The sequence below is a fragment of the Heliconius melpomene genome, chromosome 12, assembly GCF_056956725.1.
Source record: "Heliconius melpomene rosina isolate 202511_hmr_F chromosome 12, ASM5695672v1, whole genome shotgun sequence".
Lineage (NCBI taxonomy): Eukaryota > Metazoa > Arthropoda > Insecta > Lepidoptera > Nymphalidae > Heliconius > Heliconius melpomene.
Window position 1 is genome coordinate 16,627,217 of NC_140400.1, and position 14,599 is coordinate 16,641,815.

General features: G+C 41.0%; 1 protein-coding gene across 1 annotated transcript; it reads right to left on the reverse strand.

Moving 5' to 3' along the window:
• Positions 1-1,794: 1,794 nt before the first annotated feature.
• Positions 1,795-12,258, reverse strand: Wdr24 (WD repeat domain 24). The gene is made up of 14 exons (XM_085194970.1): positions 11,901-12,258; positions 11,696-11,812; positions 11,385-11,500; positions 10,778-10,884; positions 9,886-10,099; positions 9,144-9,232; positions 6,704-6,863; positions 6,171-6,355; positions 5,632-5,920; positions 4,510-4,888; positions 3,910-4,061; positions 3,407-3,639; positions 2,824-2,926; positions 1,795-2,124 (listed from the first exon to the last, which is right to left on the reverse strand). The coding sequence occupies exons 1-14, from the start codon at positions 11,998-12,000 to the stop codon at positions 1,834-1,836; spliced, it is 2,535 nt and encodes an 844-aa protein (XP_085051096.1). The 5' UTR covers positions 12,001-12,258; the 3' UTR covers positions 1,795-1,833.
• Positions 12,259-14,599: the final 2,341 nt, after the last annotated feature.

Consider the following 14,599-nt stretch of genomic DNA (forward strand, 5'->3'; position numbering starts at 1 on the left):
ATAGGTACACCTACAATAGTACCCTTGTTTTTTTTATATTTTTATTTTTATGCAGTTTATGTCTAGAATTGTAAAGATAACCAATTAAAAATGTTTTACAATCGTTCATTTCGTGCCTTTTGTAAAGCTGTTTCACGAAATCTGTGAAGGCAAAATGTAAGTATTTTTATTTTTAACTTTTTATTCTAAATACATTTGTTTTTGTACAAAACATATTTAAGTACTTAGTATTCTATGTAATATAATTACATTTGATTAGAAAAGAAGAGTCGTAATAGGACAAATTCAACTTTTACGATGCTGTCCCCAATTGGGACCAATGGGCACATCAGAGGTCAATTTTTATGTTTTTATACGCATGTCCATACAAAGTTCATAATAACTCTTAGGATATTTAGCGGTCGCAATGAATATAAGGGTCTTCAAGAAGCAATCGCAGTTGTAATTATTGAAGAAAAAGAGTTCGGAGACGATATTTAGTTGCGCTGCCTCTAGAACCAGGTGTGCTAATCGACGAAGGAGGTGTAGCAATATACGAAGCACTGCTAATCTGCCTGCTTATTAATAGAAGCAATGAAAATTGAGAGAGTAGCAATTATCAACCTTTTGCTAAGAGACGTAGAGGAACCGTAATCTTGAGCAACCCCGTTGGTGTAAAAGTGATCCAACTACGACTAATATACAAGGTCGTCTTGAGAAATTTAAGAATTGTTAAAATATGAAACTCAGCAGTAAAGGATACGAAAAGAAAAACCGAGCCGATTTTGATTACTGCTTTTACCAAGTTAACCACATTTTATTAGTGCGAAGGTTTTACAGTGTGGTATGGGCGGGGTTGATCAGGCTGATCAATCTTTTTACCTATATAGCAATGCTGTACGTGGCAAAAAATGGTGGTGGGTTTTATCCACGCATACATAGGATCTTGCTGTTGCAAATTCGCGGCACCTGCACTTGCTAACCAATATAAACAAGATAGATTAGCTTGATTTTTTCGCTGCATCGCTCGTCACGATTTAAGTGACGAAAACATCAACGTATTTATGCGACCAGCAGCTTCTGCAGTACCAAGTCTGCAGCACCACGGGGTAGACCACTATTCCCAAAAATGTTGCTAGCAACTGAGACGTGCAATGTGCCATAAAAAAAACGCGTTGATAGTGTAAAAAGTGTTATAAAACATTTCGTGTCGCAAAAATAGTTTCGAAAATTTACATACTACATGTGCCCATTGGCCCCGTTTAAGGACGGCATTTTTTTATATGTAAATAAAAACAAAATAATTTTTTTTTTACGTTTTTTATTTTCTTACATCGATATCTATCAGTTATTACCTAAAAAAACCTTTTATTTACTGCTAGTTTGAGTATGGGTCTAAATGGGTTAAATAAGAAAGGCCAGTCGCGGGGCAAGTGTGTAACTGCCCGACTGGTTGTTCGTTCGTTCGATCAAACTCGAGAAAATGAAATATTTATTTAAATTTATATTTTCATTTCTTTGCTCTAGTGTTGACGCAAAGGGCTTAAGTTCCACCACTCAACACGCAATGCCTCCGAAATTCGGCGAAAAGTCGGGGAACGGAGTGTTTTAACACAACGTTCCCTCTGCCTACCCTTTTAATTATTGTATTTAATAAATAATAGTTCAAGAGAACGAAGCCGCGCGGGTCCGCTAGTAATAACATATTTTTTTCGAATATCTTAACATTTTCCAAGAGTGTTAATCAAATCAATGGTTTCAACGACTTAATATATTTCAAAAATATACCTATAGTTCAACAAAAATAAGAAAGAAAATCATTAAAAGCATATATTAATATACATAAGGCGGCGGTCACCCCAGCTGGCATGCGTGCCCGCAGCCGGCGGCGCACAGGTGGTGCGCGGCGGTCCAGGCACGCATGTGGTGCAGGTGCCCGCCGTGCGCGCATCCCTGGCACCACGCGTACAGACCGCGCACGGCGCGCCGGCACACAGCGCACAATGCCGGCGCCGCGCCGCCCCCGCACGTGTCGCAGGGAGCGCGCGGCCGCGAGCGCCGCCCGCAGCGCCCGCAGCACGCCGTCAGCGTGGTGCTCTGCTGCGAGATGCCCCACACGCTGCTCACCCACGCGCACCGGATCACCTGACCAATATCAATAATACTTATCTACACTAGTTTTATAAAATTGAAGAATTTGTTTGATTGATCAAGACTTATTGGTCCGAATTGGAAAATTCTTTTCGTTTAAAAAAGCCATTTTGTTTGGACAGCTCAAATATGAACAATATGGACAGGCAGTTTTCTTATATGCTTAATGTCCGCCGAGGTTTTTTATTTTAAGTACTGGTCGGGCTGTAGCACATATTAAGGCCGTTGTAGCAAAATAAGACAGCGTCTAACAATGCGCGCTATGGTTGCAGATACGATCGCCCCTCGGAAGAATTACTCCTCCCATGGGCAGACGTCCACTCACCCGACACCCAATGTCTCGAAACTTCGCCTTCGTTTTAATACTTGGCGTATAAATAGGAATTTATCCTACTATGCGGGAAAAGTCATAAGGGTTTTTTTTGTGTGTTAAACGTTATTAACAAATTAATGATTACATAATTGATAACACGCCTTGGGAATGAAATGCTCGCCGAAATCTATTTCAAAGTATCATTGTCAGACATGTTAAAATGTGTTTCTTGCGCTGATTCTTTTCAGGTCTAAGGCATTAACTTTAGTGAACTGGCAGTAGATTATTTGACGTTCAAAAAATGAAGCTTGTAACTTCTTATTTTGAATAAAATTATTTGACTTTGACTTTGGATTTTTCTTAAATATATAATCATATACCTCAGTTGCTTGATTCCACAGTTTGTGTCTCTGCAACAGCTCTATGTATCCGAGCAGCCACTGCTCCTGGAGACTTTCATCGATGTACGGGAACAGATCATTTCTACAACATTTGAATATATAAACATTAATGAATAATATAAAAAAAACTTCATAATTATAATCTTAGGCATACCAAAATAAATTTGCGTTGCGTTGAACTCAATGCAATCACATTTTTTTAATAAATTGTGAATTCTCTGCGTTTAGTATAAATTAAAAAAATAGTAAAGAAGAAGAACCTTAAATCGGACATATATGTAACTAGAAATATTTTTTATATAAAAATATAAAATAACAGGTACATTACGAGCTACTTATTATTTTTATAATTGTAATTTTTAATTAAACATCAATAAAAAATATAATCATGAGATAAATTCTTTACACAACATACATTTGTTTATAAACACAACAATACTCACTCAAAATCACTTTTAAAAGGAAAAATAGCTTAAATTTAAGTAATCAAAAATACAGCAGTCAAAACTGTTTGAACAGTTTTGTAGGTTTTAGTATAATTATTTACAATCATGATTTATACCTGTGATCCTGCAATGCCAAACACACAACGGCCGCTGTTTGAACATCGCCCAAATCCGCGTGTTGTTTCAGCGCCGCCGCCAGTAAAGGCGCCGCGTGGAAGCGCGCGCCACCCGCCACCCCCAGCGCCATCCCCAAGGCGCCGCGCCGTCCCTCGCGCACTGTGAGCACGCCCCCACCGCCGCCCCCATTCGTGGTAGTTGCCGCCCCAGCGCTTGTTGCTTCGCTCTCCATCTATATCACACAAATTAATCATTATTTCTATAAAAATAAATAAGAATCCTTAAAAGCATGTTTTTATATTAAACATATAATTTTTTAAATGTCACGCCTTAAACTTGTACACACGACAAGCTACACTACGACACACTTAGGTAGTGGCAGACTTATTGTAGGCTGAGAAGACTTGAGCTTAGAGCTTTTGTCGCCAATGTGTCATGCCAATGAATTAACAATTACTATAAAGCACTTGAATCTATTACACTAGGCTTACTTATTACTCACCGAACCGTTACAATTTTGGCTATTGGAGCGTTTTAAAGTGGGCGAGGGCGGCGGCGGCGGCGCAGAGTTGGAGCTCGAGCCCGAACCGGAGCCCGACGACCCGCCCGGGGACGATGCGCCCGCTTGGTTAGATGTAGTGTAGTTTAGACCTTCTATACAAAATATATAACTTGTTTGTCTATTAAATGTCATCTAATCATCAGATCAATCGGGAACAGAGTGTCTTAACACAATGTTCCCTCTGCCTACCCTGCTGTGTGCAGGATACAGCGTGAAGATCTGCTCGGCGATATAACCAAGTCGTATCGACCTGGAAACACTGCCGCAGATAGTTGCGTGGCGGGTGGAAGGAAGTTCCTTCAAAGCCGCACAGTAGTGGAGTGCTACATATCCAGAAGGTGTGGATGGTATTTGAGTTTGTGATATACTGTGCGGTTAGAAAGCGGCAGACTCCATATAAGGCCGAACCTGGAACCATATGAACCGAACCCTATACAAGGCCAATCGAAAGGGCCTAAAACTGATGAGTTCCGGACGGCTCTCAAGCTCCTTACAGATTTTGGCGAAAGGCTCGGACTTCAGCCTCAAAGCCGCACTCACCGGCGTCGTCGGCGTCGGGCGCGGGATGCGCGCGGGGCGCGGGCGGCGCGCGTAGCGGGAAGGCCTCATCGGGCAGTGTCCAATCGGCCGCGTCCACGTCCACGTAGTGCGCGTCGGCGGCGGAGGCCCAACCGGCCGCGTGGTGCGGCGGGATGTAGATGCTATGCGTGGGCAAGCCTAGCACGCCACTGTGGCGGTGTGCGTGGTGCTCCCAGGCGGGCGCGGGCGGAGGCGCGGGCTCGGCGGCGGCGTAAGGCGGCGGCGCGGGCAGAGCGGGCGGCGGCGCAGGCGGCAGGGGCGCCGGCGCCCCGCCCGCATCGCGCGCCTCTCCCGGCCGCGCACTGTACACGGCGCGCACTACCTCCCATACGTGGCTTACCTATTGGATGATTTATATGTGCGTTTATTTGTAATAGCAGTTTACTCTAAATTTTTTTTAGCCTCACGCTATATCCCGCACATAGCAGGGTAGGCGGAGGGGACTAAAGTTAAGACACTTCCGTTCTTCATTTTCTTCCGAATTCTGGAGGCATTGCGTGTTGAGTAGCAGAACTTAACATCGCGTTTTATCTCGACACCAGAGCAAGAAATGGAAATATAAACGTAAATAAATATTTCATTTCCTCGAGTGGCCTCAAACTACAGAGGTTCGAACGGCCCTAAACTACAACTCAAACTCACTCAAAAAAATATTTTTAATATAATGCGACCTGGTCGTGGCTTCGCCCTCTTAAACTACTGAATTATACTTAATACACTGAATTATGTTCTTGTTTTAATATATATTTGCAAATATATGAAACTTTTGGACTTTTAACATAGAGCCATCTATTCAATCTTTCTCTATTTCTATACGGTCGACAGATATCGCCATTTGTTTAGAACCGTTTGAAGGTAACAGATAATCCAAAATGACTTATAAATTACTGTCAAAAAGAAACAAATCATTTGTAATAAAAAAATAATGTTACAATTATAAATTGAGATATAAGCAATCCCATCTTCCAAGCTGGATCAAACTGCACACAGCATGCAAATTTAAATAAAATCGGTTTAGTAGTTTAGGAGTCCATCGAGGACAAACAAAGTGACACATAATTTATACATAATAGATAGACTTACCATATATCGCTGATGTTCACGTGCAACACGTGCATTGTGTTCCGCCAACACATGCGGCGCGTGCCCACGAATGCGGTACTGTCGTGCACACGACAACACCACACCTTCCACTGTCGTGGCCTCCGGCTCCGCCGCTGTCGCCACCCCTGCCTCCTCTGTCGCAGCTTCCGCCATCGTGGCGGTTGTCGGCGTGTGTCGCCATAGTGCTGAGGCGGCGCCCCCTGCAAAGGCGCGCTCCAAGGCCGCTTGCGCTGCTGCGCTTAATGAACCCGCTGTAGGTTGTTTGCGACTGCAAATAAACATTCAATAATGTATATTAATAAACAATTTTTATCGCTTCACGGGCGGCGGGCGGTAGGGCGGGCAGTCACTGCCCGCTCACCCCAGCGCAGGCAAGTCTCGCTCCACGGGTGGGAGGGCGGCGTCGGCGGCCGGCGGCAGGGTGAGCTGAGGCCGCGTGGGGCGCGCGTAGGCGACGTATCCGCATAGAGGACAATGCAACAACAACCCTTCACACATTCAGTCACTCCCGAACTCACCCCAGCGCGGGCACGTGTCGCTCCACGGGCGGCGGCATGGAGTGAGCAGCCGGCAGCGTGGGCAGAGGGCGCGTGGGGCGAGCGTGGGCGACATGGCCGCGCGCGGAAACGCACACGCCGTGCGGGTTTGCCCACAGCACAGGGTGCGCGGCCTCGCTGAAACGATGCCGGTAGAGGCTACAGTCCTAGAAAATCGAAAAATATGGAAAATAATGTAACATTTAAGATAAGTGTAACGCCGGCGCTAATATTTGTATTTTTAAGTAAATGGTATTTACCTTGAAAAGATGTTTTTTTAAAATTTATTTATAATATAAATTATAAATAAATATTTTAAACTTAAAAATAATTATTTTATTCGAAAATTAATGGGGCCCCCACTCCATCACTGCCCCGGTACCCCACATATCTAAATACGGCCCTGCAATTGGGCGTTCCACTTTTTGTTGGGAACGCAGTATCCTAACAAAAAGTTTCATCTACCTACCCTGTTATATGCGGGATACAGTGTTAAGCCAAAAAAATTATCGCACCCGACTCGTAGACAAAAAAGCATTTGGCGAAGCCTGCCACGCTATAGCAGTAGTGACGTCACGATGCTCCGCGAACGTTGCCAGGGGGACGTGCGGTCGGCGGACGTCCCACACGTGGACGGCACAGTCCAAGACTAGAGCGCAGGAGGCCACTTGGAACCTGGTGTGGGTTGATATATCTTTATTATAGGATGTACATACAAATACGTATATGTAGAATTTGGGTATAATAGATCATGCTGTTTCGTGACTGATGTTTGCTCCTTGAAATGTAGTCAATAAAAATAATGTGGGAAGAAAAGTAGACAATGACAATAATCTATATATATAAAAGGACTTGTCCTCACTGACTGAGGTAAGACGCACGCACAGCCGTAACCGCTGTGCGTAGAAACGTGAAATTTGGACAGATGTTTACTTTCGTAATCTGGATATCCACTAAGAAGGGATTTTGAAAAATTTTAACCCTAAAGGGGTGAAATAAGGGTTGAGAGTTTGTATGGATTTTTTTTTAAATCGGCACCAATTTGTATAAAATTTGAAATTCAGACTCTTAAAAGTATTTAATTGAACAAATGTTTCATGGTTTTCTAGAATTCTTCCCCTAAGAGTGTAAATAAGGGGTTGAAAGTTTGTATGGACAAATTCTTAAATGGCCACCGATTTTTATGAAATTAGAAATTTAGACTCTTAAAAATATTTAATTGAACATGTGTTTCATGGTTTTTTAGAATTCAACCCCTAAGGGTGCAAGCGAAGCTGCGCGCGTCCGCTAGTTTTAAATATAAGCAAACATGATTTAAGGCCGGAAGGCTATGGTGTCGCGGCAGCAGTGGCGGACTAAGGGGGGGGCGACGGGGGCGGTCCGCTCCGGGCCTCGGGTCCTGGGGGGCCTCGAAATGGTGCAAATTCCCTTGATCAAATCTTAAATAAGCCTTTGAAAAAACGCATAGTATCTACTTAAGAGGAAGTTTGAGGTTGGAGGGGGCCTCAAATAAACAAAAAGGTACAAGGATTAGTGCAGCCTGTACCGGTAGTTTACATTATATTAATTAAATTTACTTTTATCTTTCTAATGTAAATAATTTAATTTGCATGTGGTTCCAGTTTCGTAGTTTTTTACTTCAAGTTCCTAGGGCCTCCAAACCGACGTCATTTTATAAAAGTTTGTGTACTCACTAACCTGAAAGTGGGGCCATTCCGGAAGGAGCGCAAAATAAAGGTACATCTCTGTCTGGGAGGATGATTGAGCCATCAGATCGGTTTGGGTGCTTATAAGGGGTCTTAAAATAGTCCATAAATAATATATGTAAAATTATAACGTACTTTTTCAAAGTGGTTTTAGAAGTCAAATGGCAGTTGCTCCATTTAAAAAGCGCCATCCGCCGCTAATATGGAACGCAACAACGTGTCAAGTACGGACACTGCTTAAAACGCTAGTACCCAGACAGAAACTCTGCTTTGCAACGTGGAATATTGGCTCTCTAACCGGACGATGCAGAGAACTCGCAGTTGTACTTATAAAACTTCGGGTCCACTGTGCTTTCCTCCAGGAAGCTTGCTGGAAGGGCAATAAGTCCCGCAATAACGGACAGGTTTGCCGGCTTATATACACCGGGTCACCCTCAGGTAAAAACGGTGTGGCTGTAGTTCTTTCTGAAGAGCTTCAGAACTGGCTTCTTGAAGCTGAGGGTCGCTGCAATAGCTTGATGCGTATAAGGGTGCTGATTGAAGGCGTAACTACAAACTAAAATAGTGCCTATGCGCCGCAGGTCGGCTGTAGCGTGTCCAAAAAAGAGTCATTCTGAAAACTGAATGAAGAGGTTCTACTTGCTATACCGTCTACCGAAATTGTTGTTTGTTGTTGGGGAAGACTTGAACGCTCACGTCAGTAAGGCTGTTGAGCCGTATGAACGTGTTCACGAGGGTTTTAGATACGGACTTCGTAATACAGAGGGAGAAAATATTCTGAGAATCTATATTGCGTCTGATCTGGCCGTCGCGAATACGTTCTTCCAAAAGAACTCTCAGCACCTTATTACCTATAAATTGGGCCCCACTCAACTCAAATTGACTACTTATTGACCAGACGGTGTCATATGGGCAGAGTAACTAACTGTAAAGTAATTCCAGGCGAAAGCCTGACGGCCCAACATCGTGTCTTTGAGAAACGTAAGCCTCGGTAAGTGGTGGTAGCCGAATGAAAGGGCCTCACTTTCAAGTTAGTAAGTACGCATACACTCTTACCTACTTATTAGACTATAAATCTTCAAAATTCTCTCATTCAACGACACCGCCCCGGGCCTCCGACGGGGTTAGTCCGCCACTGCGTGGCAGCACAGCGTACGACTGTAAACGCGACGGTTGTGGGTTCGATTCCCTTTCGGTAATTTCCGCTTAACACTAGGTTTTTTCGAAAAATACAAAAAGGTACACTTACTTTTTCTGTGGTCTCCATTTCACATGGCCTACAGATGCTATTGTATAAATGGTGTGCTCCAAATTGGGCCTTGGGTGAATATCCCACACCTAAAACCAAATTAAAACTCTTTTAACTAGAATGTTTAAGAAAAATATGAAAATAGATGTCTGAAAATGCATTTGAGGCTATCGTGGAGCAGTTAGACATTGTGTTGAGACAAACGACCGTTGCGTCGTTCTAGTTCAATCTGACCTCAGGGGAATGAATTATACGTTACACATAGCAGAGTAGGCAGATGGAACCTAGTATTAAGACACTCCGTTAGCCATTAATACTCTTCCGTTCCTCACTTTCCGCCGAATCCTTGAGGCAATACGTGTTGAGTGGCGCAACTCAACGTTGCGCATTGTCTCCTTACCAGAACGAGGAAATAGCCAACGCCACGACGGCCTCTAAAATAGAATGATTATTTGTCTTCATTATTCTCATCTCTCTATATAGTCAGGAGATAAGCATAATAATATAATATATGTATACATCATAATAATTAATTTACAAAACGTTCAGTCTGGTCTGACTAAGCAGACAACCTTATCTTACGACCTCATTTAATAGCTAATGTAATTATTAGCTATTGAATGAGGTCATTATGTATATACATAATTATTAGAAATGAAAATAGTATTGCAAACATCATAAAGTCCAAGCTAACAAAGTTGCGAAATGAAATGTCTCGTACATTTCATATTATTTTACATACTTTAATAGTCTTATCCCTAGATGCAGTTGCTAGCCAAGGCACGTCAGGATGCCAGTCACAGGCAAAAACTGGTCCAGAATGGGCTGTAAACTGATATAAAGCTCTCTCATGACGTCGACTGTCCCAGAGCTGGACTGTTCCATTCTCTGATACAGCCGCAAAGACGTGGGCTTGGTGTGGGTTGAATTGTACGTCGCGGATTGATTCTGTGTTACTATAGAATGAAATATGGCAAATATATCACTAAATAACAAAGGAGTACATTAATTAGGTGAGAACTTTATGTTATAGCATCTCACAGCTCTTGCATACACCAAGATAAGCAGAGAGATTAGTCTTAAGACACATTGTTAAGTGGTGGTAGTCAATAGTACCATTTGTTTTACCAAACTAGAAAAATGAAAATAATAAAAAAATAATATTTTCAAAACTTGAATATTTCTTAAATAAATATTTAAGTAGGTTGTTATGGCACAAGGGTGTGACTGTACACGACGGTTGTGGGTTCGATCCCCACTTGAGAGGCAACTAAGGCAAAAAGCATTGAGTTCTGCCACTCAATACACTATATGTTTCTAAAATATTCTGAAAGAGATTTCACACAATTGTAATAAGTGATATGTTTCACCCAATAACAATACTACACATAAGCTTTCTTCCGTTGCCTATCAGCAACTGCCTGTGTTTGACACAATTCCACTGCTTTTATAGTCTTTTTCACCTAAATCTACCTACTTTTACGTGAGTATGCTAACACTATTATATGTTTGAAATTAAACAGTATTTTTGCACATACTTGTGTATTAATATGTACAAATATCAGTGTATAATAAATTACAATTTATTTTGAGTTGCAATATATTTTAACAAATTTAAAGTATACTTTACATACCTAATAAATGTCCTAGCAACTTCCTTCATCCGCAGATCAAAACATTTCATCATACCATCTTGAGATCCTGAGATTAACAAAGCTGGCTCTGTCAAGTGGAAGCTAACCTACATACATAATAATATTTTTTAGATTCACACTGTATCTTGTGTCTAGACACTCTGTTCTCATTAAGACAGTTTTGTTCCCCATATTCTGCTGAATTCTTGAGTCATTGTGTGTTAAGTGGTGAAACTTAATGCCTAGCTTTGCCTCATTACCAAAACAAGAAAATGAAAATATTAAATATTTCATTTCGATTGATTGATTTCTCGGTATATGGCGTTTCGAGCGTGCCAGTTGAGCACAATTCATTTCGCCAATGTCACGTTGTATGGAAAACACACAAAGGAAATTGACCGGTAATAAAAAAGAATATTTCATTTCCTTGAGTGGGATTTGAGCCTACAACCTGTCGGGTTGACAGTTGCATGTGCTCCTCCACCATGACTGGTCTATGTATAACCTGACTCTATAATATTTTAAAAATAGGCAGTTACTATCTAATGAAGTATGTTAACACAAGGTAGGATACTAGCTAAAAAAATGTCTTCCATTATATCTTCACCTTATTTACAGTCCTTTTATGGTCTGAGAATACATGTTCCTGTTTTGAGCGACCTGATTTGCCTAAATTCCAAACAACCACTGCACCATTTGTTGCTGCTGTTGCTAATGTGTTCTCTAAAATCAAATATAAATGTAAATAATTTATAGTTATAAAAATAGTATTAAAACGTAAGCAAGTAATTTTAATACAATTAATTTATTGATGAATTATAGCTTGTATTCATTTAAGGACAATTTTTTGGCACTGGAACTTTTAAACTATATAAGTAAATTTTTATAAAACTATGATAAAAAAATCCATATTTTTACCTTCTATTGTGCTCCATGCTACATCAATTGATGAAAAATTTAAATTTAAATTCTTTCCCACTCTTAAGTTGCATACTTCTGAGAATTCATTGTCTCCAATCAAAAATACTTTGAATACTGTCAAAAATAAATAGATATTTAGTAAAAATAGGGATATAATAACATTTCTGTTGTTATTTAGATATTTGTCACAAAGTATACAAACCATTACGCCCAGCTATTACAACTTGACTGCAATCTTTGTTTAAAGCTAACGCATTTGCTGGTCCTTCTTGTGAAACACATATTGTATTTGACGGTATCATCTTATTCAAAAATGTATAAAATCCAAATATTTAATGTACATTTAAAATAGCAAGTTTAAAACTAGTACAGTTTAACACGAATGCAGAGCGTGAAGACTCATAATAAATTGAGAGCTAACGCTTGCCTGAACTCTCAGACTGATAATAGAATAATCTGAATAATCACGTTGATATGCTATGAATTTAGAGTTTAGACATTATTTATTTACAAATTTTGCAGAACACAACATGTAGACTTATATGTCATATGTCAGATTTGACATTGTTAAAGTGACAAATGACAGGAAATAGGTGGGGACTTCGCTGACGTTTGTTTTGGTTTACACACGTGTTAGTGAAAATATCTCTTTTTAGTGGTGAAACTCCTTATTTACTTAGTGGAAACATTATATAATAATGTAAATAGATCCATACTAATAAGGTGATTGGTAATAGTAAGTAGTTGTGCTGTTTTATAGTTTAGATTAGTTTTAGTTTATAGTTAGGTTATTTTATTTTAAGATGGATCCTGATCCTCCACCTGACCCCCCTGATCCTGGGGGGGGTTATGTAAATTCCACAGTTCAAGCTGTAAATAGAAAAAGGCAAGGTGAGGAAACATCCTCAAACCAGGATATAGTTAAAAAAACTATAATAGACCCATCCACCGCTACTCCTTCCATCCAAAATGTATGGACCCACCCTGCCATGTCCGAAGCCCCAAAATCCTATATTAGTACGGATAAAGGTCCCTTTATTGTGTATGTGTCAAGGGAATCTCCTGACCCATCTGCAGGGACCTCTATAAGAGCTATTAAATTTGGTCAATTTCTCCATACAAATAAAATTAGTGATATAGTTAATGATGGAGTTAAAAATGTTGGTCGCAATAAAATCAGTGTCCAATTTACGTCTGCTGATGCAGCGAATAGATTTTTGGCTAATCCTGTTCTTAGTCTATGTAAATATGTTTGTGTAATCCCGACATTTAATATTACAAGAATGGGTATTGTAAAAGGAATTCCCGTTGAATGGTCTTTGGAAGAGTTTGTTGGCTCACTGATATTCCCTACTGCATGCGGAGAAGTTATAAAAGCAAGACGAATGAACCGGAAGAATGTAAGTGAGGGTGTAGTTACATGGGTCCCAACTCAAACTGTTGTAATTACTATACGTGGTCAACAATTGCCTGAAAGAGTATTCTCCTATAAATCTGTCCTTAATATTGAACTGTATAAATATCCTACAATCCAGTGCCTTAATTGCTGTCGTTTTGGTCATGTTAAGTCACAGTGTAGGTCAAAGCCAAGGTGCTATAGGTGTTCCCAGTCTCATACTGGTGACGCATGTGACATCCGGCAGGAAAATTCAACCTGCATCCATTGCACAGCGAAACATTTTGCAACTGAAAAAGGGTGCCCTGAGTATGTAAGACAACAGAACATTAAGTCGGTTATGTCGCAAGAGTGTATTTCCTATATGGAAGCATCCTCTCGGTTTCCATCTGTCCAACGTTCCTATGCTGATGTTGCTAAGGAAATGTTTTCACCTCCTGTTTTCACAAACTCCCAATCCCAACAAAGCAGACCTGCTGCTTCTTCCCCTAAATCTTATTCTAAAACAGTTTTCCAAGCTCCCCGTCCCCACGCTCCTATGGCAAAGGGATACAATAGACAAGCTCACCAGTCCATTATTAGCAATTGTTCCTCATCCCTTCCTAATGGTTGTGCACTTAGTCAAGGTTCTGACAGTTCAGCAGAATCTACAAAGGATCTGTTAATTGCTTTGACTGACACTCTTGTGAGCATAATCTCAACTGCTGATGAACTTCCTTTACCGTCCTACGTTGCCCAAAACCTACTCAAAATCTTTAAAATCCTTCACAATGGCTCCACTATCCTTCCTACAGTGGAATAGTAAAAGTATTCGTGCTAAAAAGCATGAATTACTTTATATTATTTCTCTGCATAATCCTGTCATTATTGCCCTCTCAGAAACGTGGCTGGTGCCTGACTCCCGATTCAGGGTGCCAGGTTTCGCCTGTTTGAGGGAGGACAGAAATGACGGGTATGGAGGTAGTGCTATCCTCATCCAGCACTCTTCTCCATATTCCCGTATTCCTCTCCCTTCTCATAGTCAACAGTTGAATGCTGTTGCTGTGAGGACCCTTGGTATTTCCTTCCTTTCTGTTTACATCCCTCATCCTTCCCCTTCCATCTTTCTAGAGCTTAAGTCTATTATCTCTTCGCTTCCCAGCCCTGTGGTGGTCCTGGGTGATTTTAACACCCATCACACTTTGTGGGGGTGTTACTACTGTGATGGATTTTCGCCTTCGTTGTTGGACATGATTGATGATGTGGATCTCTGCATTCTCAATGATGGATCACCGACTCGTAGGGTTAATCCAAATCAGAACCCTAGGTCTGCTATTGATCTTTCCTTATCTTCTCCTTCTCTTGCTTCCCAACTATCATGGTCTGTACTTCCATCTACCCATGGTAGTGATCATTTCCCGATTTTGCTGTCCTTAAATAATAGACTTCCTTCCACTCCTAGTCCTTCCCTTCCCCATAGATTTAATTTAAAAAAGGCCAACTGGAACGAGTACGCCGACTCTGTG